At 44.5% G+C, this 27,906-nt stretch overlaps 1 protein-coding gene across 2 annotated transcripts; it reads right to left on the bottom strand.

Moving 5' to 3' along the window:
- On the bottom strand, positions 1 to 27,906 carry LOC139394554 (carboxypeptidase Z-like). 2 transcript variants are annotated; one of them, XM_071142647.1, is made up of 16 exons: positions 27,712 to 27,906; positions 24,232 to 24,264; positions 19,185 to 19,236; positions 18,637 to 18,820; positions 16,399 to 16,546; positions 13,117 to 13,258; positions 12,696 to 12,769; positions 11,876 to 12,072; positions 10,918 to 11,079; positions 10,097 to 10,255; positions 7,806 to 7,873; positions 7,661 to 7,728; positions 6,805 to 6,944; positions 5,034 to 5,133; positions 3,187 to 3,332; positions 1 to 999 (listed from the first exon to the last, which is right to left on the bottom strand). In XM_071142647.1, exons 1-16 carry the CDS (start codon positions 27,821 to 27,823, stop codon positions 754 to 756), a joined length of 2,031 nt encoding a protein of 676 aa, XP_070998748.1. In that variant the 5' UTR covers positions 27,824 to 27,906; the 3' UTR covers positions 1 to 753. The 2 variants fall into 2 exon arrangements, with proteins under 2 accessions (XP_070998748.1, XP_070998749.1); XM_071142648.1 differs by having other exon boundaries at positions 754 to 999; positions 11,828 to 12,072; positions 27,712 to 27,829.

The following is a 27,906-nucleotide window of genomic DNA, read 5'->3' as shown; positions in this document are numbered from 1 at the left end:
CAGAATGTCTTAATGAAACATAGTAGAACACCCATTATGTTAATGGGGGTCCAGAATCATTCCTGTTCAGGACACAACACATGATCAGATTCCTGCCCATAGTGGAGGTAGGTGTTCTGGTGAACATGTTACCTGGCCAGGAAGACTAAACAGAACATAAGGCCTTCTGGGAACATGGGGGGAACGTTGGTGGTACTCCGGCCAGAGCTAAATGTGATGGGGGACAGAAACCAAAAAAAGATTGAGAACCAATCTTGTAGGAGACATTTCACATAGCACCCATTCCCTTTACAGTGCACTACTTTTGACTATATAGGGAACAGGGTGCACTATATAGGGAATAGGGTGTACTATATAGGGAATAGGGTGTACTATACAGGGAATATGGTGCCATTTGGGATACAAACTACAAATAATTTTTATTTTACCTAACTAGACAAGTCAGTTAAGAACAAAATGTTTATTTTCAATGACGGCCTAGGAACAGCAGGTTGTTCAGGGGCAGAATGACAGATCTGTACCTTGTCAGCCCGGGGATTTGAACTTGCAACCTTTTGGTTACTAGTCCAACGCTCTAACCACTAGGCTATCCTGCCTCCCCTACACTCTAACCACTAGGCTACCCTGCCGCCCCACAATGCACTTGGGCTTTGGTCAAATGTAGTGCACCAAATAAGGGAATAGTGTGAGGGAATAAGGGAATAGGGAATAAGGGAATAGTGTGCCGTTTCAGTCTTTATCCTGTCCAGTCTTCTAGAAGTTCCGTAGCAGCCAGGTGGGAGCAGAGACTCCTGCCTGAGTAAAGTAGTTCCACCACCACGGCTTCTCCTGCCCCTCTGCTCCCATCCCCGGTTCCCTGGGTTCCCTGGGTTCCCTGGGTTCTCTCGGCTCGGAGCGGCCGTAGCTCTGGAAGTGGTTGTAAGGGTCGAAGCGCTCATAAGTGTCCAGGGAGGAGCTGAGGAACAGGTGGTAGTCTGGTCCTACTGGCTGAACAGGGACCTGGAGGAAAGAAATACATATCTTTAATGAGAGGTAGGGGAGGAGGGAGGAGATAGGAACTGGAGAACAACAGGTGGTAGTCTGGTCCTACTGGCTGAACAGGGACCTGGAGGAGAGGAGATAAATACATATCTTTAATGAGAGGTAGGGGAGGAGGGAGGAGATAGGAACTGGAGAACAACAGGTGGTAGTCTGGTCCTACTGGCTGAACAGGGACCTGGAGGAGAGGAGAGAAATACATATCTTTAATGAGAGGTAGGGGAGGAGGGAGGAGATAGGAACTGGAGAACAACAGGTGGTAGTCTGGTCCTACTGGCTGAACAGGGACCTGGAGGAGAGGAGAGAAATACATATCTTTAATGAGAGGTAGGGGAGGAGGGAGGAGGGGGGAGAGGGGAGAGGGGAGAGGGAGAGGGGAGGTTACTCAGGCCCAGAAGCCAGGATATGCATATAATTGGTAGTACGGAATAGAAAACACTTTGAAGTTTCTAAAACTGTTAAAATAATATACGAGAGTATAACACAAGTGATATTGTAGCCGAAAATCCGAAGAAAAACCAACCAGAATTATTTTTTTTGAGATCCCATGCTCTTTCAATGAATAGCTATGGGTCCTATGTGATTCCAGCTCCCAAATTGCAATTCCTATGGCTTCCACTAGAAGGCAACAGTCTTTGTCCCAAGGTTTCAGGCTTGTAAACATGAATGTTGAAGAAAGAATATGACTTTGAAAAGAGAGAGTCAGCTTTGAAAATCCAGTCTTGGGGCATCACGCCATAAAGAGGACGCTCACCAGCTTATTTTGTTTTCCTATTGAATATACTTCTTTCCGTATGAAATATTATAGTTTATTTACATTTTAGGGAACCTGAAGATTAAACTGAAACGTAGTTTGACTTGTTTGAACAAAGTTAAGGTGTAGTTTTTCGGGTTTCTATCTTGGCCAGTTGAACGAGTGGATTACTGAAATCGATGGCGCTAAACTAAACTGACTTTTTTTGGGATATAAAGAAGGATTTTATCTAACAAAACGACCATTCCTGTTGTAGCTGGGACCATTTGGATTGCAATCAGAGGAAGATTTTCAGAAGTAGGTGATTTATTTAATCGCTGTTTGTGATTGAAAAATATGTTGTGGGGCGCCGTCCTCAAACAATGGCATGGTATGCTTTCACCGTAAAGCCTTTTGCAAATCTGAAAATGCAGTTAGATTAACAAGAATGTCAGCTTTTAACCGATATAAGATACTTGTATGTTCATAAATGTTTAATATTACAATTATTTATTTGAATTACGTGCCCTCCAATTTCACCGGATGTTGTTGACAGGTATCTCGCTCAAGGGACGCCTAGCCTTATACCTCCGATATCATGATATTGACATCAACATAATATACCTCAGATATCATGACACTGACATCAACATATTACACCTCAGATATCATGACACTGACATCAACACCTCAGATATCATGACACTGACATCAACACCTCAGATATCATGACACTGACATCAACACCTCAGATATCATGACACTGACATCAACATAATATACCTCAGATATCATGACACTGACATCAACACCTCAGATATCATGACACTGACATCAACACCTCAGATATCATGACACTGACATCAACACCTCCGATATCATGACACTGACATCAACACCTCAGATATCATGACCCTGACATCAACACCTCAGATATCATGACACTGACATCAACAAATCAGATATCATGACACTGACATCAACACCTCAGATATCATGACCCTGACATCAACACCTCCGATATCATGACACTGACATCAACACCTCAGATATCATGACACTGACATCAACACCTCCGATATCATGACACTGACATCAACACCTCAGATATCATGACACTGACATCAACATATTACACCTCAGATATCATGACACTGACTTCAACATATTACACCTCAGATATCATGACACTGACATCAACACCTCAGATATCATGACACTGACATCAACACCTCAGATATCATGACACTGACATCAACACCTCAGATATCATGACACTGACATCAACACCTCAGATATCATGACCCTGACATCAACACCTCAGATATCATGACCCTGACATCAATATCATATTTCTGAAAACACTTATCCTGACACAGAAACACCTCAGATCACAGATAAACCTCTCACTTTACCTTTTTGAGCACGAAGTTGACCCGCCCAGCTTTTTCCATGTGAGCAGGCAGGTAAATTCTCTTGCTGACTTTGGAGTAACCTTTAGCTGATGCTGTTATGATGTGTGTTCCTGAGTTCATTAACCTCCAGTAATCACCTTCCTCCGCTAGAGAGAGAGAGAGAGAGAGTCAGGAGGAGGGAGGGAGGGAGGGTGGGGACAGGGACGGAGACAGGGATGGAGGGAGGGAGGGGACAGGGAAGGAGGGAGGGAGGGAGGGAGGCAGGGAAGGGGGAGACAGAGAAGGAGGGAGACAGGGAAGGAGGGAGACAGAGAAGGAGTGAGACAGAGAAGGAGTGAGACAGGGAAGGAGGGAGACAGAGAAAGAGGGAGTCAGAGAAGGAGGGAGACAGGGAAGGAGGGAGACAGGGAAGGAGGGAAACAGAGAAAGAGGGAGACAGAGAAGGAGTTAGACAGAGAAGGAGGGAGACAGAGAAGGAGGGAGACAGAGAAGGAGGGAGACAGAGAAGGAGGGAGACAGGGAAGGAGGGAGACAGGGAAGGAGGGAGACAGGGAAGGAGGGAGACAGGGAAGGAGGGAGACAGTGAAAGAGGGAGACAGAGAAGGAGTTAGACAGAGAAGGAGGGAGACAGGGAAGGAGACAGGGAAGGAGGGAGACAGGGAAGGAGACAGGGAAGGAGGGAGACAGTGACATGTTGTTACAGGGTAACCACCACGAGAAAACGTTTGTCTTGATGTCACGTCTCTCCAGTGATGACACAACGTCAAAAAGAATGTTGCGATTCCTTGCGTGTATACTGCCAACATCTCTACATTAACACCATACAATGTAAACCGCTTGGAGCGTCTGTAAAAGCTCTGTGAATGAAACTAGGTATGATCTATGTCCCAAATGGCTCCTTTGTCCCTCCATGGAGCTGTAACAGAGAGCCCTGCTCAGAAGTAGCCACCTGCTCAGAAGTAGCCATTTGGGCTCCTATCTCCCTCCATAGAGCTCTAACAGAGAGCCCTGCTCAGAAGTAGCCATTTGGGCTCCTTTCTCCCTCCATAGAGCTCCAACAGAGAGCCCTGCTCAGAAGTAGCCATTTGGGCACCTTTCTCCCTCCATAGAGCTCTAACAGAGAGCCCTGCTCAGAAGTAGCCATTTGGGCTCCTTTCTCCCTCCATAGAGCTCTAACAGAGAGCCCTGCTCAGAAGTAGGCATTTGGGCTCCTTTCTCCCTCCATAGAGCTCTAACAGAGAGCCCTGCTCAGAAGTAGCCATTTGGGCTCCTATCTCCCTCCATAAGGCTCTAACAGAGAGCCCTGCTCAGAAGTAGCCATTTGGGCTCCTATCTCCCTCCATAGAGCTCTAACAGAGAGCCCTGCTCAGAAGGAGCCATTTGGGCTCCTTTCTCCCTCCATAGAGCTCTAACAGAGAGCCCTGCTCAGAAGTAGCCATTTGGGCACCTTTCTCCCTCCATAGAGCTCTAACAGAGAGCCCTGCTCAGAAGTAGCCATTTGGGCTCCTTTCTCCCTCCATAGAGCTCTAACAGAGAGCCCTGCTCAGAAGTAGCCATTTGGGCTCCTTTCTCCCTCCATATAGCTCTAACAGAGAGCCCTGCTCAGAAGTAGCCATTTGGGCTCCTTTCTCCCTCCATAGAGCTCTAACAGAGAGCCCTGCTCAGAAGCAGCCATTTGGGCTCCTTTCTCCCTCCATAGAGCTCTAACAGAGAGCCCTGCTCAGAAGCAGCCATTTGGGCTCCTTTCTCCCTCCATAGAGCTCTAACAGAGAGCCCTGCTCAGAAGCAGCCTGTCTGGGCTGCAGACCTTATCCAGAACTATGGCTATCAGTTATTACGGTGGTTACCTGTGGTGACATCTTTACGAATTCCCCTGACAGATATGGACGCTCCCTTTATTCCATAGCCCTCTTCATCCTTCACCACTCCCTTAATACCTCTGTGGACCTGGAGAAGAGAAGGAACGACAGGGAATATCAGGCTTGGGGAATGACATAGGGTTATTTTAACAAATACTGCTTATTCCAGCCTCATTACAGGATTCTCCCAACCAGGATCCCTGGATATACGGCTTATTCCCCCCTCATTCCAGGATTCTCCCAACCAGGATCCCTGGATATACGGCTTATTCCCCCCTCATTCCAGGATTCTCCTAACCAGGATCCCTGGATATACGGCTTATTCCCCCCTCATTCCAGGATTCTCCCAACCAGGATCCCTGGATATACGGCTTATTCCCCCCTCATTCCAGGATTCTCCCAACCAGGATTTCTGGATATACGGCTCATTCCCCACTCATTCCAGGATTTTCCCAACCAGGATTCCAGGATTCTCCCAACCAGGATTCCTGGATACACTGCTTATCCCCCCTGATTCTAGGATTCTCCCAACCAGGATTCCTGGAAACCCAGGACATTTTGGAGAAGTTTCTGGAATTTGCAACCCTATCAGTGAATGACAGGGAATGCTAAGGTCAGTGGAGGCTGGTGGGCGGGACAAATATATAGTAGTACGGCAGCTTAAAACTTCTTCGGGATCGGTGTCCCATCCACGGGACGGTTGAGCTAATGTAGGCTAATGCGATTAGCATGAGGTTGAGCTAATGTAGGCTAATGTGTTTAACATGAGGTTGAGCTAATGTAGGCTAATGTGATTAGCATGAGGTTGAGCTAATGTAGGCTAATGTGTTTAACATGAGGTTGAGCTAATGTAGGCTAATGTGATTAGCATGAGGTTGAGCTAACGTAGGCTAATGTGATTAGTATGAGGTTGAGCTAATGTAGGCTAATGCGATTAGCATGAGGTTGTAAGTAACTAAGAACATTTCCCAGGACATAGACATATCTGATATTGTCAGGAAGCTTAAATTCTTGTTAATCTAACTGCACTGTCCAATTTACAGTAGCTATTAGAGTTTTGAACATGAAAAGTTATTAATAAACAAGTTAGGCACATTTGGGTAGTCTTGATACAACATTTTGAACAGAAATGCAATGGTTCATTGGGATCAGTCTAAAACTTTGCACATACACTGCTGCACTCTAGTGGCCAAAATCTAAATTGCAGCTGGGCTGTAATAATACATTGTGGCCTTTCTCTTGCGTTTCAAAGATGATGGTACAAAAAAAATACAAAAGAACAGTTTTTTTTCTTTGTATTATCTTTTACCAGATCTAATGTTTTATATTCTCCTACATTCCTTTCACATTTCCACAAACTTCAAAGTGTTTCCTTTCAAATGGTGTCAAGAATATGAATATCCTTGCTTCAGGGCCTGAGCTACAGGCAGTTAGATTTAGGTATGTCATTTTAGGCGAACATTTGGGAAAAAAAGGGGGTGGATCCTTAAGAGGTTTTAACATGGCTGTATTGGAATGAATGGAACGGTATCAGACACATCAAACACATGTTTTCCACGTGTTCAATATACAGCTCCATGTAATCCATTCCAGCCATTACAAAGAGCCAGCTGTCCTCCTATATCTCTGCCCACCAGCCACCACTGATAAGGACATTAAACATGGTCATAAAATGATGAGACAGCACAAAGGCCTTCTACGGTATAACTACGGCACAAAATGGCTGCCTGGTCGCTGGGCTATAGAGAGGCAGACCCACCGACTCCATGAAACTGAGCAGGGCCTCCTTGTTCCTGAGCCACTCTGGGTAGAGCTCCTCTTCAGAAGGGAACTTGTCACAGCCCAGCTCCACTGTAATCTCCAGACAGTTAGTGTGGAGGTAGTTAAAGTCTGACATGCCTACGGTACCGGAGAAATAGAGAGTTAGGACACACCGTAAATATATACACTAGACACACAAGTACTGAGAATTAACAGACAGAGACAGGAATAAGAGGGGGAGGTTAAGGAGAGGAGGAAGAGAGGAGGAGAGAAAAGTGGAGGAAGAGAGGAGGAGTGGAAAAGAGGAAGAGAGGAGGAGAGAGAAGAGAAAGAGAGGAGGAGGAAGAGGAGGAGGAGAGAGGAGAGAAAGAGAGGAGGAGGAAGAGGAGGAGAGAGAAGAGGAGGAGGTGAGGAGGAAAGGAAGAGAGGAGGGGGAGAGAGAAGAGGAGAAGGAGAGAGAAGAGGAGGAGGAGAGGAGGAAAGGAAGAGAGGAGGAGGAGAGAAAAGAAGAGGAGGAGAGAGAAGAGGAGGAGGAGAGGAGGAAAGGAAGATAGGATGAGGAAAAGAGGAGGAGAGGAAAAGAGGAGGAGAGGAAAAGAGGAGGAGAGAGAAGAGGAAGATAGGAGGAGAGAGGAGAGGAGTTAAGGAAGAGATAGGAGAGGAGGAAAGAAGAGAGGAGGAGAGGAGGAGAGGAAAAGAAGAGGAGGAGAGGAGAGAGAAGAGAAGGAGAGGATGAGAGAGAAGAGGAAGAGAGGAAGAGAGAGTAAGAATGACACGAGGACGAGAGGAGAGACAGAATGACACGAGGAGGAGAGACAGAATGACACGAGGAGAAGATATAGAAGGTTCCGTACCCCCTGGGAAGCTGTACCACAGAGCTCCGTTGATGATGCCTCCACTCCGGATGAAGGACGCTCCACACCTAGAATATACAATATATAGGTCATGTAACAAGGGGGTAATATAATCATTCATAATTATAGCCAGGAATATAATCACCTCTCTGTGTTGTTGTCGGCCATGCTGGCGTGAGAGTCTGCGTACGTCCGGGCCAGCTGCTTAAATGCCTGCAGAGAGGAACACAGTCTCTACTCTACAACATGGCATTTTCTGGCCTGGGAACAGAATAGGTTTTCACCACTGACATAAACTAGGTGTAGAACAGAGTACCTGTTGGTCAGGTTTAGGACAGGCACCTGTTGGTCAGGTTTAGGAAAGGTATCTGTTGGTCAGGTTTAGGACAGGGTACTCGTTGGTCACATTTAGAACAGGTACCTGCTGGTCAGGTGTAGAACAGAGTACCTGTTGGTCAGGTTTAGGACAGGTACCTGTTGGTCAGGTGTATTACAGGACAGGGTACCTGTTCATCAGGTGTATTACAGGACAGGGTACCTGTTGGTCAGATGTATTACAGGACAGGGTACCTGTTCATCAGGTGTATTACAGGACAGGGTACCTGTTCATCAGGTGTATTACAGGACAGGGTACCTGTTCGTGAGGTGTATTACAGGACAGGGTACCTGTTCATCAGGTGTATTACAGGACAGGGTACCTGTTCATCAGGTGTATTACAGGACAGGGTACCTGTTCATCAGGTGTATTACAGGACAGGGTACCTGTTCATCAGGTGTATTACAGGACAGGGTACCTGTTGGTCAGGTGTATTACAGGACAGGGTACCTGTTGGTCAGGTGTAGGACAGGGTACCTGTTCGTGAGGTGTATTACAGGACAGGGTACCTGTTCATCAGGTGTATTACAGGACAGGGTACCTGTTGGTCAAGTGTATTACAGGACAGGGTACCTTTTGGTCAGGTGTAGGACAGGACATGGTACCTGTTGGTCAGGTGTAGGAGATGGCAAATGTTGGTCAGGTGTATTACAGGACAGGGTACCTGTTGGTCAGATGTATTACAGGACAGGGTACCTGTTCATCAGGTGTATTACAGGACAGGTTCATCAGGTGTATTACCGGACAGGGTACCTGTTTGCGAGGTGTATTACAGGACAGGGTACCTGTTCATCAGGTGTATTACAGGACAGGGTACCTGTTGGTCAGATCTATTACAGGACAGGGTACCTGTTCATCAGGTTTTATTACAGGACAGGGTACCTGTTGGTCAGGTGTATTACAGGACAGGGTACCTGTTGGTCAGGTGTAGGACAGGACAGGGTACCTGTTGGTCAGGTGTATTACAGGAGAGGGTACCTGTTAGTCAGATGTATTACAGGACAGAGTACCTGTTCATTGGGTGTATTACAGGACAGGTACCTGTTCATCAGGTGTATTACAGGACAGGGTACCTGTTGGTCAGGTGTAGGACAGGACAGGGTACCTGTTCATCAGGTGTATTACAGGACAGGGTACCTGTTCATCAGGTGTATTACATGACAGGGTACCTGTTGGTCAGATGTATTACAGGACAGGGTACCTGTTCATCAGGTGAAGGACAGGACAGGGTACCTGTTCATCAGGTGTATTACAGGACAGGGTACCTGTTCATCAGGTGTATTACAGGACAGGGTACCTGTTGGTCAGGAGTATTACAGGACAGGGTACCTGTTGGTCAGGTGTAGGACAGGACAGGGTACCTGTTGGTCAGGTGTAGGACAGGACAGGGTACCTGTTGGTCAGGTGTAGGAGATGGTACCTGTTGGTCAGATCTATTACAGGACAGGGTACCTGTTCATCAGGTGTATTACCGGACAGGGTACCTGTTTGCGAGGTGTATTACAGGACAGGGTACCTGTTCATCAGGTGTATTACAGGACAGGGTACCTGTTGGTCAGATCTATTACAGGACAGGGTACCTGTTCATCAGGTGTATTACAGGACAGGGTACCTGTTCATCATGTGTATTACAGGACAGGGTACCTGTTGGTCAGGTGTAGGACAGGACAGTGTACCTGTTGGTCAGGTGTAGGACAGGACAGGGTAGCTGTTGGTCAGATGTATTACAGGACAGGGTACCTGTTGGTCAGGTGTATTACAGGACAGGGTACCTGTTGGTCAGGTGTATTACAGGACAGGGTACCTGTTCATCAGGTGTAGGACAGGACAGGGTACCTGTTGGTCAGGTGTATTACAGGACATGGTACCTGTCGGTCAGGTGTATTACAGGACAGGGTACCTGTTGGTCAGATGTATTACAGGACAGGGTACCTGTTCATCAGGTGTATTACAGGACAGGGTACCTGTTGGTCAGATGTATTACAGGACAGGGTACCTGTTGGTCAGGTGTATTACAGGACAGGGTACCTGTTCATCAGGTGTAGGACAGGACAGGGTACCTGTTCATCAGGTGTAGGAGAGAACATCCTCTCTTCATGGAGGTGTCTAGAGAAGTCAAAGGGATAAGAGATCACCAGCTCTCCACCATGGAGGCTCGCAGACTGGACAAACGGCACAGACCTGATCCACTTCATCACTGCATAGGTCTCTGAAGCTACCTGAGAGAGGAGAGGAGAGGAGAGGAGAGGAGAGGAGAGGAGAGGAGAGGAGAGGAGAGGAGAGGAGAGGAGAGGAGAGGAGAGGAGAGGAGAGGAGGATAATTACACATTTCCCTTACAAAACTGGTTTTGTCTAAAACTCTGGACACCCCTAGAACATATCTTACCAAAACAGTAGGAATGTCCTGTACCTTACCAAAACAGTAGGAATGTCCTGTACAGTAGGAATGTCCTGTACCTTACCAAAACAGTAGGAATGTCCTGTACCTTACCAAAACAGTAGGAATGTCCTGTACCTTACCAAAACAGTAGGAATGTCCTGTACCTTACCAAAACAGTAGGAATGTCCTATACCTTAACAAAACAGTAGGAATGTCCTGTACCTTACCAAAACAGTAGGAATGTCCTGTACCTTACCAAAACAGTAGGAATGTCCTGTACCTTACCAAAACAGTAGGAATGTCCTGTACCTTACCAAAACAGTAGGAATGTCCTATACCTTACCAAAACAGTAGGAATGTCCGGTACCTTAGGTACCTACACCTGAGGGACTTGCTATAGAGAAGCTAGTTACATCACTCATGTGTACACACCTCTCCGATGGCCTCACTGGCGCCATCCCACTACCGACACCAGTGTAGCGAGATGTTGATATTACATACCTTACCAAACCAGTAAGAGTCTGGGATGGGGATGTGGTCTGTGCGGAACCGTTTGATCCTGCGATTCCGGTAGAGGATAGACGTAAGGTCAGGAAAGTTTCGGTTCAAGTCTAGGTTCTGAGCGTTGGTGCGACCCACCGTCCAACCGTTGAGCTCGTGACCCTACACAAACACACACAGAGGGTAAAGGTCGTGACCCTAGACATGGTTCAACACCCCACAACCCTGCAGGAGCGTGACGGGGAGGAGTGAAGAGTGAAGCATCATGGGTAATGGGAAGACATGGGAAGTCATGTCGGTTAGAAGAATGTGATTGGATAGGATGAATAGAAGAGGTCAGGAGTGTTTTGTTGACCATGTGACCCAGAAGAGGGCCCAGAGATTTTCCCAGTCAAGTCACATGATCGTTCCCTATACAGGAAGTAATTTAGGGACAGACTATGTAATCCGTCCGGAGAGAACAAGCTGTCCAGTAAACATTTATGTTTTTATTAAAACCTTCATTTTAAGAGGCAAGTCAGTGAAGAACAAATTCTTATTTAAAATGACGGCCTACACCGTCCAAACTCGGACGACGCTGGGCCAATTGTGCGCCGCCCTATGGGATTCCCCATCACAGCCGGGTTGTGATACAGCCTGGATTCGAACCAGGGTGTCTGTAGTGACAGGACATGCTGTTTGTGTGAAGAAGATAGCCCAGAAATCCCTCAGTTGTTTGAAAACATGATGATAAAGACAATAGAGCTTCCCACTGCCAGCTGTTGGGAAAAACAACGACTAGACGTTCTATCTATTAAAAATATATTTGTTAAATTTTACATTTTAAATAAGAGGCGTGGCCTCTTTCTTTCTCTACGCGGCGGTTGGTTGGTCCCGGCTTCAACGTTTTTTTTATTTATTTGTGATTTACTTCCTGGTTGTGGTGTGGTTGTTGTTCCGGGTCGTTGCTATCCTCTACCTCGGCGGCCGCCAGCTCGTAACCGTCGGGGTTCATGGACGCCAGGATGTGGATGCGCGTGGTGTTTACGAGCGTCTGGATACGCTGGTTGCCAAGGAGATACTCGGAACACAGGTATTGGGCCAGGTAGAGCAGCAACTGGCGACCCAGGACCTCGTTGCCATGCATGTTGCCAACCAGCTTGATCTCCGGTTCCACTGAGGAGGGGGAGATGGGGGAGGGAGAGGGAGAGACGGGGGAGGAAGGGAGGGGGTGAGAGACACAGGAAAGGAATTGCTCAAGACAAAACCTGTGTCAAAGTTCATTTTAGAAGATGTTAAGACACAGGAGGTCCTCAACTAGCCCTGTACCAATAGGCTTTAAGACACAGGAGATACTCAACTAGCCCTGTACCAATAGGCTTTAAGACACAGGAGATACTCAACTAGCCCTGTACCAATAGGCTTTAAGACACAGGAGATACTCAACTAGCCCTGTACCAATAGGCTTTAAGACACAGGAGATACTCAACTAGCCATGTACCAATAGGCTTTAAGACACAGGAGGTCCTCGTCTAGCCATGTACCAATAGGCTTTAAGACACATGAGGTCCTCAACAAGCCCTGTACCAATAGGATTTAATAAACAGGAGGTCCTAAACTAGCCTTGTACCAATAGGCTTTAAAAACAGGAGGTCCTCAACTAGCCCTGTACCAATAGGCTTTAATAAACAGGAGGTCCTCAACTAGCCCTGTACCAATGGGCTCCCTAGCTCACTTGCCATATTGCGGTGCAGTTCAAACCCCAGAAATCACTCCACCTTAAATGGTTACACACTCACACAGTTCATGGCCTCCGGGGTTGTCTGTGAACTCTATGGCCAGGAGGTCTTTCCCCTCCGTGCTGCGTCCGATACTGTAGATATATAGATACACAGATCAGTACTGTAGATATATAGATACACAGATCGGTACTGTAGATATATAGATACACAGATCGGTACTGTAGATATATAGATACACAGATCAGTACTGTAGATATATAGTTACACAGATCGGTACTGTAGATATACAGATACACAGATCGGTACTGTAAATATACAGATCGGTACTGTAGATATATAGATACACAGATCGGTACTGTAGATATATAGATACACAGATCAGTACTGTAGATATACAGATACACAGATCGGTAGTTTATTCATCCCCTTGAGGTTGTATTTCCTGTCCAATTAAACAGCAGCAGACAACAGCCAGTACCTGTAGGTGCGGGAGATGTGAGAGCACTTGGCAGCAGTCCTCTTCAGAACGCTGTACATCTGGGCGTTGGAGTGGTACGTGAACTGAATGATGGTGGAGGGTTCGTCTGGAGACAGGTTGGAGAAAGCCACTTCCTGTCTGGCTGAGAGGGAGAGGGCGAACGGAGGAGGGGGGGTTAGCTGAATTGATCGTAATTGGTTTTCTGAAACACATTTTAAAACTTCTTCGGGATCAGTGTCCCATCCACGGGACGGTTCAGCTAACGTAGACTAATGCGATTAGCATGAGGTTGTAAATAACTAAGAACATTTCCCAGGACATAGACATCTGATATTGGCAGAAAGATTAAAAAGAATTTAAGCTAACTGCACTGTCCAATTTACATGAGCTAATACAGTGAAAGAATACCATGCGATTGTTTGAAGAGTGTGCACAATATTGATAATGAAAAGTTATTATTAATAAACAAATTAGGCACATTTGGGCAGTCTTGATACAACATTTTGAACAGAAATGCAATGTTCATTAGATCCGTCTAAACTTTGCACAGACACTGCTGCCATCTAGTGGCCAAAATCTAAAATGCAGCTGGGCTGGAAGAAATACATTATGGCCTTTCTCTTGCATTTCAAAGATGATGGTACGAAAAAAATACAAAAGAACGTTTGGTTTTTTCTTTTTATTATCTTTTACCAGATCTACTGTGTTATATTCATTTTAGGTGAACATTTAAAAAAAGTGGCGGACACACATTACGATTGTCATGTTAAATTACTTGATAAGCTCTTTCAAGTACATTTGTAATGTATTTAGGAACTAAAAATGCACTCCGTCCTAACTAGCTTTTCAGGTACTTGTGAATGCTAAGACAAGGTAGAATGTATGTTTAACGTGTTAAAATTCTATTTGTGTTACTGTACATTAAAAACTCTTATTTTGTAAGACAGGGTAGAATGTGTATTTAACATGTTAAAATTCTATTTGTGTAACAGTACATTAAAAACTCTTATTTTGTAAGACAGGGTAGAATGCATGTTCAACATGTTAACTTCTTTGGGCTAGGGGGCAGTATTCGGAAGTTTGGATGAATGAGGTACTCAAAGTAAACTGCCTGTTACTCAGGCCCAGAAGCTAGGATATGCATATAATTGGTGGTATTGGATAGAAAACACTCTAAAGTTTCAGAAACTGTTAAAGGCGAAAACCCGAGGAGAATCCATCTGGAATTTCTTTTGGGGGGGATGATGACATCATTTAAAATGGCTGTCTATGGGAAAATCTATGGAATACCTCCCAGATTGCAGTTCCTAGGGCTTCCACTAGATGTCACCAGTTCCTAGGGCTTCCAGTAGATGTCAACAGTTCCTAGGGCTTCCAGTAGATGTCAACAGTTCCTAGGGCTTCCAGTAGATGTCAACAGTTCCTAGGGCTTCCAGTAGATGTCAACAGTTCCTAGGGCTTCCAGTAGATGTCAACAGTTCCTAGGGCTTCCAGTAGATGTCAACAGTTCCTAGGGCTTCCAGTAGATGTCAACAGTTCCTAGGGCTTCCAGTAGATGTCAACAGTTCCTAGGGCTTCCACTAGATGTCAACAGTTCCTAGGGCTTCCAGTAGATGTCAACAGTTCCTAGGGCTACCAGTAGATGTCAACAGTTCCTAGGGCTTCCAGTAGATGTCAACAGTTCCTAGGGCTTCCAGTAGATGTCAACAGTTCCTAGGGCTTCCAGTAGATGTCAACAGTTCCTAGGGCTTCCACTAGATGTCAACAGTTCCTAGGGCTTCCAGTAGATGTCAACAGTTCCTAGGGCTTCCAGTAGATGTCAACAGTTCCTAGGGCTTCCAGTAGATGTCAACAGTTCCTAGGGCTTCCAGTAGATGTCAACAGTTCCTAGGGCATCCAGTAGATGTCAACAGTTCCTAGGGCTTCCAGTAGATGTCAACAGTTCCTAGGGCTTCCAGTAGATGTCAACAGTTCCTAGGGCTTCCAGTAGATGTCAACAGTTCCTAGGGCTTCCAGTAGATGTCAACAGTTCCTAGGGCTTCCAGTAGATGTCAACAGTTCCTAGGGCTTCCAGTAGATGTCAACAGTTCCTAGGGCTTCCAGTAGATGTCAACAGTTCCTAGGGCTTCCAGTAGATGTCAACAGTTCCTAGGGCTTCCAGTAGATGTCAACAGTTCCTAGGGCTTCCAGTAGATGTCAACAGATCCTAGGGCTTCCAGTAGATGTCAACAGTTCCTAGGGCTTCCAGTAGATGTCAACAGTTCCTAGGGCTTCCAGTAGATGTCAACAGTTCCTAGGGCTTCCAGTAGATGTCAACAGTTCCTAGGGCATCCAGTAGATGTCAACAGTTCCTAGGGCTTCCAGTAGATGTCAACAGATCCTAAGGCTTCCAGTAGATGTCAACAGTTCCTAGGGCTTCCAGTAGATGTCAACAGTTCCTAGGGCTTCCAGTAGATGTCAACAGTTTTTAGAAAGAGATTCAGGCGTGTTTTTTGATAAATTAGCTAGAATTTGTAGTTTTTCTAGGTAGCTTCCATTTTGGCTGTAGTGTTGTGGCGTGCGTCAGTGAGGGCGCACACTTTACGTTATTTATCTCCGGTAATGAACATACTGTTCTCCGTCTTAAATTTTATCATTTATTTAAATATTAGGGTACCTGAGGATTCATTAGAAACGTTGTTTGACTTGTTTGGACGAAGTTTCGGGTTCATTTGTATGCATTTTGAATAAGGGTAACCGGTGGATTAGTCAGTCAAGCGCGCCAACTAAACTGACATTTTTTGGGATATTAGAAAGGACTTTATCGAACAAAAGGACCCTTTGTTATGTAGCTGGGACCCGTGTGATTGCAAACAGAGGAAGATCTTCAAAGGTAAGTGATTTATTTTATCGCTATTTCTGACTTTTGTGATGCCTTTGCTTGTTTGGAAAATGTTTGTAATGCTTTTGTACACGGGGCGCTGTCCTCAGATAATAATTGCATAGTGTGCTTTCGCCGTAACGCCTTTTTGAAATCTGACAAAGCAGCTGGATAAACAAGATGTTAAGCTTTTAAACAATGTAAGACACTTGTATTTTCATGAATGTTTAATATTACACATTTTGTATTTTGAATTTCGCACTCTGCAATTTCACAGGATGTTGGACAGGTGGGACACTAACGTCCCACCTAGCTCAGAGGTATTAAAAATAAAATTTGTACAGTACAGTAAAAACTCTTATTGTGTAATTATTGTATATTCAACAAGTTATTTTTAACATGTACAATTCCGGGAGGGCTACCTCTTAACGGGGCCAACGGGTCGTGACAGCCTTCCTGTTCGCCGGCGAAGAATCGGTCACAGTCTAGGAAGTAAGGCCACGCCATGTCGATGCCCTCGAACGCGTGGCCACACCCCTTCCTCACCGCCTCACATGCACTGCGGCATGACTTTAGAAGAAGAAGAAGAAGAAGAAGGGGGAATATGAGGAGAAAAAGAATACTGTATTAATCCATATGAGATGGACACCCATCCTGGATCCAACCCCTCCAGCACACACACCTTGACTGTTGTGGGGCTGGAACTAAATGTGCTAACTGGAACACACCTTGACTGTTGTGGGGCTGGAACTAAATGTGCTAACTGGGACACACCTTGACGGGGGCAGGGCTGGAACTAAATGTGCTAGCTGGGACACACCTTGACTGTTGTGGGGCTGGAACTAAATGTGCTAAATGGAACACACCTTGACTGTTGTGGGGCTGGAACTAAATGTGCTAACTGGAACACACCTTGACTGTTGTGGGGCTGGAACTAAATGTGCTAACTGGGACACACCTTGACGGGGGCAGGGCTGGAACTAAATGTGCTAGCTGGGACACACCTTGACTGTTGTGGGGCTGGAACTAAATGTGCTAACTGGGACACACCTTGACTGTTGTGGGGCTGGAACTAAATGTGCTAACTGGAACACACCTTGACTGTTGTGGGGCTGGAACTAAATGTGCTAGCTGGGATACACCTTGACTGTTGTGGGGCTGGAACTAAATGTGATAGCTGGAACACACCTTGACTGTTGTGGGGCTGGAACTAAATGTGCTAACTGGAACACACCTTGACTGTTGTGGGGCTGGAACTAAATGTGCTGGCTGGGATACACCTTGACTGTTGTGGGGCTGGAACTAAATGTGATAGCTGGAACACACCTTGACTGTTGTGGGGCTGGAACTAAATGTGCTAACTGGGACACACCTTGACTGTTGTGGGGCTGGAACTAAATGTGCTAACTGGAACACACCTTGACTGTTGTGGGGTTGGAACTAAATGTGCTAGCTGGGACACACCTTGACTGTTGTGGGGCTGGAACTAAATGTGCTAACTGGAACACACCTTGACTGTTGTGGGGCTGGAACTAAATGTGCTAACTGGGACACACATTGACTGTTGTGGGGCTGGAACTAAATGTGCTAACTGGGACACACCTTGACTGTTGTGGGGCTGGAACTAAATGTGCTAACTGGAACACACCTTGACTGTTGTGGGGCTGGAACTAAATGTGCTAACTGGAACACACCTTGACTGTTGTGGGGCTGGAACTAAATGTGCTAGCTGGGACACACCTTGACTGTTGTGGGGCTGGAACTAAATGTGCTAACTGGAACACACCTTGACTGTTGTGGGCCTGGAACTAAATGTGCTAACTGGAACACACCTTGACTGTTGTGGGCCTGGAACTAAATGTGCTAACTGGAACACACCTTGACTGTTGTGGGGCTGGAACTAAATGTGCTAACTGGAACACACCTTGACTGTTGTGGGGCTGGAACTAAATGTGCTAGCTGGGACACACCTTGACTGTTGTGGGGCTGGAACTAAATGTGCTAACTGGAACACACCTTGACTGTTGTGGGGCTGGAACTAAATGTGCTAGCTGGGACACACCTTGACTGTTGTGGGGCTGGAACTAAATGTGCTAGCTGGAACACACCTTGACTGTTGTGGGGCTGGAACTAAATGTGCTAGCTGGGATACACCTTGACTGTTGTGGGGCTGGAACTAAATGTGATAGCTGGAACACACCTTGACTGTTGTGGGGCTGGAACTAAATGTGCTAGCTGGGACACACCTTGACTGTTGTGGGGCTGGAACTAAATGTGCTAACTGGAACACACCTTGACTGTTGTGGGGCTGGAACTAAATGTGCTAGCTGGGACACACCTTGACTGTTGTGGGGCTGGAACTAAATGTGATAGCTGGAACACACCTTGACTGTTGTGGGGCTGGAACTAAATGTGCTAACTGGGACACACCTTGACTGTTGTGGGGCTAGAACTAAATGTGCTAGCTGGGACACACCTTGACTGTTGTGGGGCTGGAACTAAATGTGTTAGCTGGGACACACCTTGACTGTTGTGGGGCTAGAACTAAATGTGCTAGCTGGGACACGCCTTGACGGGGGCGGGGCTAGAACTAAATGTGCTAGCTGGGACACGCCTTGACGGGGGCAGGGCTGGAACTAAATGTGCTAGCTGGGACACACCTTGACAGGTGCGGGGCTGGGTAGGTCTTTGCAGCGCGGGGCGAGTACGGAGCACCCCAGCAGACGGATGTCGGGGGAACACTCCCCGTTGAGGAGACCGTGGATCACAGAGAGGAGGAGGTACTCAGCTCCAGACTCCACCTCGTGACGAGACTGCTGACCTAGGATGTTAGGGAAGATGGTCCTGGGGAGAGAGGAGATGAGCAATTGATCAATTGGTTGATTGGTCGATCTGAAGATCAGTCTGTTGAACAGTCAGTCAGTAGGTAAATCAATCAATCATTTAGTCAGTCAGTCTGTCAATCTGTGAATCGGTCTGTCGATCAGTCAGTGAATCAATCAGTCAAGTAGATGAGAACATATTGGTAATGTTTTTTCTCAAACAAAGTTATTCTCTTCCATTTCCATGTGGGAAATATTTTCACCCTAGGGTAAGGGAGGGAACCCCCTATGGGCCCTGGTCAAAAGTACTGCACTATAAAAGGAATAGTGTGGCATTTGGGATGCATTCTCGGCTTATAGTAAGGGAGGGTAACCTGAAGACTCACCTGGAGTAGTCCAGGTCATTGCAGTAACCCAGGTTAATCTCTGAACACACTGCTGCTGTGAAGAGAGGAGGGAGGAGGGTTAAGAGGAGGACACAACATTTAGGAACGTTCAGATAGAAATATGTTATGTAGAACAAACATGCCTCTCTGACATGTCGAACTAGGAGTCATGTCGGCTGTAGTCATGGCATTTCTATCTGCATTGTTGGACAACGTTGGACAACTGAACCTGGTCACACTTTATTGTCTACTTTGTTGATGTTACTATGATATAGGACTTACTCAAGACTTAAGGGACTTTACCCAGCTAGCAGCACATTTGGTATACTTGGAAGTTGTGGGAAAGTAAGTTTTTGGTTTCTTGTTCGTTCTGGGAACGAAGACATAGGTTTCCTGACATTTAAAATGGAACATTTTGCCTGTTCTTGGAACGTAGATTTTTAAGTTGCAGGGAGGTTCTGAGAACGTTGCAGGGAGGTTCGGAGAACGTTGCAGGGAGGTTCTGAGAACGTTGCAGGGAGGTTCTGAGAACGTTGCAGGGAGGTTCATTTTAAAAGGCTGATTGATCATTAGAAAACCCTTAGAAAAAATTATGTTAGCACAGCTGAAAACTTTTGTCCTGATTTAAAGAAGCAATAAAACTGGCCTTCTTTAAACTCGTTGAGTATCCGGAGAATCAGCATTAGTGGGTTCGATTACAGGCTCAAAATGGCCAGAAACAAAGAACTTTCTTCTGAAACTCGTCAGTCTATTCTTGTTCTGAGAAATTAAGGCTATTCCATGCGGGAAATTGCCAAGAAACTCAAGATCTTACAACGCTGTGTACTACTCACTTCACAGAACAGCGCAAACTGGCTCTAAACAGAATAAACAGGGGAGTGGGAGGCCCCGGTGCACAACTGAGCAAGAGGACAAGTACATTAGACTGTCTAGTTTGAGAAGCAGATACCTCACAGGTCCTCAACTGGCAGCTTCATTAAATGGTACAGGCAAAACACCCGTTTCAACGTCAACAGTGAAGAGGCGACTCCGGGATGCTGTTCCTCTGTCCAGTCTCAACGTCAACAGTGAAGAGGAGACTCCGGGATGCTGGCCTTCTAGGCAGAGTTCCTCTGTCCAGTGTCTGTGTTCTTTTGTCCATCTTAATCTTTTCTTTTTATTGGCCAGTCTGAGATATGGATTTTTATTTGCAACTCTGCCTAGAATGTATGTTTTTTAAATAATGTTCAGTTACAAAGTTTTTTTAAAATTAACAATACATATCTTTGTTATGTCTTGAAGTGATATCGATATAAGTATATTTTACATCATCCCAGACAGACAGGTGACAGTACAGAACATCCCCCTACAGGGTCCGAACTAATGTTCCTGCCCTCTCTGAGACTACGGAGGTGTTCCAAACGGCATCCTACACCCTATGGCCCCTGGGCAGAAGCACTGCACTATATAGTGAACAGTCTGACATTTGGGATGCACACAGACATCTATATACAGGCATCTATGTACAGGCTTGTTCCATCCTGCTACATTTGGGATGCACACAGACATCTATATACAGGCATCTATATACAGGCTTGTTCCATCCTGCTACATTTGCATGTAAAGGAATTTGAATCTGTTAAATGGTACTGCCAAAAAAAACACACAGAATACACAGACAATAAACAGAATGTACAGACAATTATCAGAATATACAGACAAACAGAATCTACAGAAAATAAACAGAACACACAGACAATAAACAGAACACACAGACAATAAACAGAATCTACAGACAATAAACAGAACACACAGACAATAAACAGAATCTACAGACAATAAACAGAACACACAGACAATAAACAGAATACACAGACAATTATCAGAATATACAGACAAACAGAAGATACAGACAGACAATAATCAGAATATACAGATATATACAGTTGAAGTCGGGAAGTTTACATACACCTTAGCCAAATACCTTTAAACTCAGATTTCACAATTCCTGACAATTTAACAATTCCCCTTCTTAGGTCAGTTAGGATCATCACATTATTTTAAGAATGTAGAATGTCAGAATAATAGTAAAGAGAATGATTTATTTCAGCTTTATTTCTTTCAACACATTCCCAGTGGGTCAGAAGTTTACAGACACTCAATTAGTATTTGGTAGCATTGCCTTTAAATTGTTTAACTTGGGTCAAACGTTTCGGGTAGTCTTCCACAAGCTTCCCACAATAAGTTGGGTGAATATTTGCCCATTCCTCCCGACAGATCTGGTGTAACTGAGTCAGGTTTGTAGGCCTCCTTGCTCGCACACGCTTTTTCAGTTCTGCCAACACACTTTCTATAGGATTGAGGTCAGGCCTTTGTGATGGCCACTCCAATACCTTGACTTTGTTGTCCTTTAGCCATTTTGCCACAACTTTGGAAGTATGCTTGGGGTCATTGTCCATTTGGAAGATCCATTTGCTACCAAGCTTCAACTTCCTGACTGATGTCTCGAGATGTTAGATCAATATATCCACATAATTTTACTTCTCATGATGCCATCTGTTTGGTGAAGTGCACCAGTCTCTCCTGACGCATAGCACCCCCACAACATGATGCTGTCACCCCCATGCTTCACGGTTGGGATGGTGTTCTTCGGCTTGCAGGCCTGCCCATTTTTCCTCCAAACATAACGATGGACATTATGGCCAAACAGTTATATTTTTGTTTCATCAGACCAGAGGACATTTCTCCAAAAAGTATGATCTTTGTCCCCATGTGCAGTTGCAAACCGTAGTCTGGCTTTTTTTATGGCGGTTTTGGAGCAGTGGCTTCTTCCTTGCTGAGCGGCCTTTCAGGTTATGTCGATATCGAACACATTTTACTGTGGATATAGATACTTTTGTAACTATTTCCTCCAGCATCTTCACAAGGTCCTTTACTGTAGTTCTGGGATTGATTTGCACTTTTCGCACCAAAGTACGTTCATCTCTAGTAGACAGAACGCATCTCCTTCCTGAGCGGTTTGACGGCTGTGTGGTCCCATGGTGTTTATTCTTGCGTACTATTGTTTGTACAGATGAATGTGGTACCTTCAGCCATTTGGAAATTGCTCCCAAGGATGAACCAGACTTGCGGAGGTCTGCAATTGTATTTCTGAGGTCTTGGCTGATTTATTGTGATTTTCCCATGATATCAAGCAAAGAGGCACTGAGTTTGAAGGTAGGCCTTGGGATACATCCACAGGTACCCCTCTAATTGACTCAAAGTATGGCAATTAGCCTATCAGAAGCTTCTAAAGCCACAACATCATTTTCTGAAATGTTCTGTTTAAAGGCTCAGTCAACTTAGTGTATGTAAATGTCTGACCCACTGAAATTGTGATACATTGAATTATAAGTGAAATAGACTGTCTGTAAACAATTGTTGGAAAAATGACTTGTGTCATGCACAAAGTAGGTATCCTAACCGACTTGCCAAGACTATAGTTTGTTAACAAGAAATATGTGGAGTGGTTGAAAAACAAGTTTTAATGACTCCAACCTCAGTGTATGTAATCTTCCGACTCCAACTGTATATATGATGGGATCCCCTCTGTCTTTTGTCTTTGTCATACATTGTTTTCCTGTGAGGAATATCTCCTACTATTTCCTGTGTACTTTATATTTTGCACATTGGGTTGGCCCTGTGGCTTTCTAATAATGAAGATATATTTTGAGCACAACAAGTGCATGTGAACTACCGACTTCAACTGTAGGTGTATTGACACAAATCCACATGTGGTATGTACACTATAAACACTGTCAGCTACAGTGTGGTATGTACACTATAAACACTAAGATACAGTGTGGTATGTACAATATAAACACTAAGATCCAGTGTGGTATGTACAATATAAACACTGTCAGATCCAGTGTGGTATGTACAATATAAACACTAAGATCCAGTGTGGTATGTACAATATAAACACTAAGATCCAGTGTGGTATGTACACTATAAACACTGTCAGATCCAGTGTGGTATGTACACTATAAACACTGTCAGATCCAGTGTGGTAGGTACACTATAAACACTAAGATACAGTGTGGTATGTACACTATAAACACTAAGATACAGTGTGGTATGTACACTATAAACACTGTCAGATCCAGTGTGGTATGTACACTATAAACACTGTCAGATCCAGTGTGTTATGTACACTATAAACACTAAGATACAGTGTGGTATGTACACTATAAACACTAAGATACAGTGTGGTATGTACACTATAAACACTGTCAGATACAGTGTGGTATGTACACTATAAACACTAAGATACAGTGTGGTATGTACACTATAAACACTAAGATACAGTGAGGTATGTACACTATAAACACTGTCAGATCCAGTGTGGTATGTACACTATAAACACTAAGATACAGTGAGGTATGTACACTATAAACACTGTCAGATACAGTGTGGTATGTACACTATAAACACTGTCAGATCCAGTGTGGTATGTACACTATAAACACTAAGATACAGTGTGGTATGTACACTATAAACACTAAGATACAGTGTGGTATGTACACTATAAACACTGTCAGATACAGTGTGGTATGTACACTATAAACACTGTCAGATACAGTGTGGTATGTACACTATAAACACTAAGATACAGTGTGGTATGTACACTATAAACACTGTCAGATCCAGTGTGGTATGTACACTATAAACACTAAGATACAGTGTGGTATGTACACTATAAACACTAAGATCCAGTGTGGTATGTACACTATAAACACTGTCAGATCCAGTGTGGTATGTACACTATAAACACTAAGATACAGTGTGGTATGTACACTATAAACACTAAGATACAGTGTGGTATGTACACTATAAACACTAAGATCCAGTGTGGTATGTACACTATAAACACTGTCAGATACAGTGTGGTATGTACACTATAAACACTAAGATACAGTGCACTGCTATACGGTTGACATGGACTATCATACATAAGATATATTTTACAATCCATATTTACATTTAATTTCTTTTCTTATAAGAATTAAATAAGTTCAGTTCAACTTACGTTTTTCTACATCTGGACGGTTGTTGCATCTTCCTGCAAAACACATCACAATAGAAGTACGTGTAGCCTACTGCGGTGGTTCTCTAACCTCTCCTGGAGAACCCTCAGACTTTATGTAACCTACTGCAGTGGTTCTCTAACCTCTCCTGGAGAACCCCCAGACTCTGTGTAACCTACTGCAGTGGTTCTCTAACCTCTCCTGGAGAACCCCCAGACTGCAGTGCTTCTCCAACATCTCCTTGAGAACCCATAGACTTACCATGTACAGTGGGCTCCAAACGTACTGGCACCCCTGACTGGCAATGCACAAACAATACTTTAAAAAAAATATAAACAATATAATTATAGAGATAAACTCAAAATACCAGCGTGTGAGAAATACTGGACTTTATTAATGTTTCAATGGAACCAACCGAAATCATAATTATTTAATACAAAATAAATGTAACCAAAATCAAGGTTTCATCATTCTTGGCACTCATTTACTACTTAGTGCATCCACCTCTGGCAAGGATAACAGCATGGTCTTTTCCTGTAATGTTTGACAAGGTTGGTTCCTTGTTGTAACGTATGACAAGGAACACATTTGGAGGGATTTTGGACCATTCCTCTATGCAGATCCTTTACAAGATCCTTCACATTCTTGGGTTTACGCTTATCAACTGCCCCTCTTCAACTCAGCCCACAGGTTTTCAATTGGATTGAGGTCTGGTGACTGAGATGGCCATGGCAGAACATAGATTTTTTTTTGTTACAGAACCATTTCTGTGTGGATCTTGAGGTATGTTTTGGGTCATTCTCTTGTTGGAAAGTCCACCTAGGGCCAAGTCCCAGCCTTCAGGCAGAGGCAAGCAGATTGTCAGCCAAAATTGCCTGATACTTGGTGGAATTAATTATGCTATCAATCTTAACCAGTGCCCCTGCACTAACCCCCCTCCATATTTCACCGTGGGTATGAGGTGGCTCTCCTTGTATGCATCTCTGTTTCGACATCAAACATGCCGATGCTGTGTCTGACCAAAACATTCCATTTTGGTCTCATCTGACCAGAGCACCTTCTTCCAGTCCTAATTTAAATGATGTTTGGTAAACTCCAAGCGTTTGCGTCTGTGTCTTGGGGTCAGAAAGGGCTTTCTTGTGGCAACCCTTCCAAAGAGCCTGTGGTTGTGGAGGTGGTGTCTGATGGTGCTTTTTGAAACCTGGTGACCTCAAGACGCCACCAAGGCCTGCAATTCTTTCACAGTGATTCTTGGGGATTTTGTTGCTTCTCTCACCATCCTCCTCCCTATCCTGGGGGGCAAAATGCATTTGTGTCCTCTACCCGTGAGGTTTTCAACTGTTCCATATATTTTTTTTATTTTTATAATTGCCCTGACAGTGCTCAGTGGTACATTCAATCGTTTGTGGATCTTCTTGATCTTCTCAGTATATGCACACCTGTTGTGAAAGGCCCCAGAGTCTGCAAAACCACTAAGCAAGGGGCACCACCAAGCAAGCGGCAACATGAAGACCAAGGAGCTCTCCAAACAGGCCAGGGACAAAGTTGTGGAGAAGTACAGATCAGGGTTGAGTTATAAAAAAAATATCAGAAACTTTGAGCATCCCACGGAGCACCATTAAATCTATTATTATTATTATTTAAATGGCACCATAACAAACCTGCCAAGAGAACCTGCCCAAAACTCATGGACCAAGAAAGTAGGGCATTAATCAGAGAGGCAACAAAGAGACCAAAGATAACCCTGAAGGAACTGCAAAGCTCCACAGATTGGAGTATCTGTCCATAGGACCACTTTAAGCAGTACACTACACAGAGCTGGAGTATCTGTCCGTAGGACCACTTAAAGCCGTACACTCCACAGAGCTGGGCTTTGTGGACAGAAAAAAGCCATTGCTTAAAGAAAATAACACGTTTGGTGTTCGCCAAAAGGCATGTGGGAGATTCCCCAAACATATGGAGGAAGGTACTCTGGTCAGATGAGACTAAAAGTGAGCTATTTGGCCATCTAAGAAAACACTACGTCTGGCGCAAACCCAACACCTCTCATCACCCCGAGAATACCATCCCCACAGTGATGCATGGTGGTGGCAGCAGCATCATGCTGTGGGGATGTTTTTCATCTGCAGGGACTGGGAAACTGGTCAGAATTGAATGAATGATGGATGGCGCTAAATCCAAGGAAATTCTTGACGGAAACCTGTTTCAGTCTTCCAGAGATTTGAGACTGGGACGGAGGTTCACCTTCCAGCAGGACAATGACCCTAAGCATGCTACTAAATCAACTCTCTAGTGGTTTAAGGGGAAACATTTAAATGTCTTGGAATGGCCTAGTCAAAGCCCAGACCTCAATCCAATTGAGAATCTGTGATATGTGTTAAAGATTGCTGTGCACCAGCGAAACCCATCCAACTTGAAGGAGCTGGAGCAGTTTTGCCTTGAAGAATGGGCAAAAGTCCCAGTGGCTAGATGTGCCAAGCTTATAGAGACATACCCCAAGAGACTTGCAGCTGTAATTGCTGCAAAACGTGGCTCTACAAAGTACTGACTTTGGGAGGGTGAATAGTTATGCACGCTAAATTTCTGTTTTTTGTCTTATTTCTTGTTTGTTTCCCAATAAGAAAAAAGATGTTGCATCTTCAAAGCGGTAGGTATGTTGTGTAAATCAAATTATATATTACCCCCCCTAAAAACGATTTTAATTCCAGGTTGTGAAGGCAACAAAATAGGAAAAATGCCAAGGGTGTGAATACTTTCGCAAGCCACTGTAGAACGTCAGACACAGACGAAGAATCAACATCTGTGATGACATTTACTTTGACATTTTTTCTACAATTATATTGCACTTATAAACGGATACTGTGGTTTGGACTTAACATTTTTAGTAACCTGACTTGAAATACTAGTTACCTGACTTGAAATACTAGTTACCTGACTTGAAATACTAGTAACCTGACTTGAAATACTAGTTACCTGACTTGAAATACTAGTAACCTGACTTGAAATACTAGTTACCTGACTTGAAATACCAGTTACCTGACTTGAAATACTAGTAACCTGACTTGAAATACTAGTTACCTGACTTGAAATACTACTAACCTGACTTGAAATACTATTAACATGACTTGAAATACCATTAACTTTACTTGAAATACTAGTAACCTGACTTGAAATACTATTAACCTGACTTGAAATACTCATACTGAGTTTGAGTAAATGTTATATTTTTAAAGGGACAGTGCACCTTAACGTTTCTATACAGAAACCCAGCCTAAAACCCCAAGCAGCCATGCATATGTAGAAGCACGGAGTACGTGATGGATGGACCGCTAGGCTGTAGCAAAAAAACGCTTTTATAAAATCACATGGGGGGAAAAAAAGACAAGACAATCGTCTCAGAAACGACCTCGTAACTCACTTCAATAGCTCCGTGATGCGTAACCAGAAATGAGGATGATGAATGAATACGTGCGGTACTTTACCCGAATTGTCGTCTCCAGGCTGGCACAACCGTTGAGGTGCACACCAGCATATCGACAGGACACAGAAGAGGGTAAAAACGGTTAAGGACGTCTTATATTCCGTTGTGTCCATAGTGATGTGGCAGGCTTGGTACGGCGCTATAAACGCTGTAATTACACTACACTACCTCCCACAGATCCAATTCCTCGGTCTCT

This window comes from Oncorhynchus clarkii, unplaced genomic scaffold (assembly GCF_045791955.1).
Source record: "Oncorhynchus clarkii lewisi isolate Uvic-CL-2024 unplaced genomic scaffold, UVic_Ocla_1.0 unplaced_contig_13929_pilon_pilon, whole genome shotgun sequence".
Lineage (NCBI taxonomy): Eukaryota > Metazoa > Chordata > Actinopteri > Salmoniformes > Salmonidae > Oncorhynchus > Oncorhynchus clarkii.
The sequence above is the reverse complement of the archived record's forward strand: the minus strand, read 5'-3'. Positions and strand labels throughout refer to the sequence as shown.

Bases quoted from the DNA above. Each gene is read 5' to 3' on its own strand.
- LOC139394554 (XM_071142648.1), bottom strand. From the start codon at position 27,823: ATGGACACAACGGAATATAAGACGTCCTTAACCGTTTTTACCCTCTTC. The intron at 12,073-12,695 runs GTGAGTGTGTAA...CCCCCTCCTCAG, and splicing joins CCCCGGAGGCCATGAACTGT to TGGAACCGGAGATCAAGCTG. The intron at 7,729-7,805 runs GTGATTATATTC...TGTATATTCTAG, and splicing joins GCCGACAACAACACAGAGAG to GTGTGGAGCGTCCTTCATCC.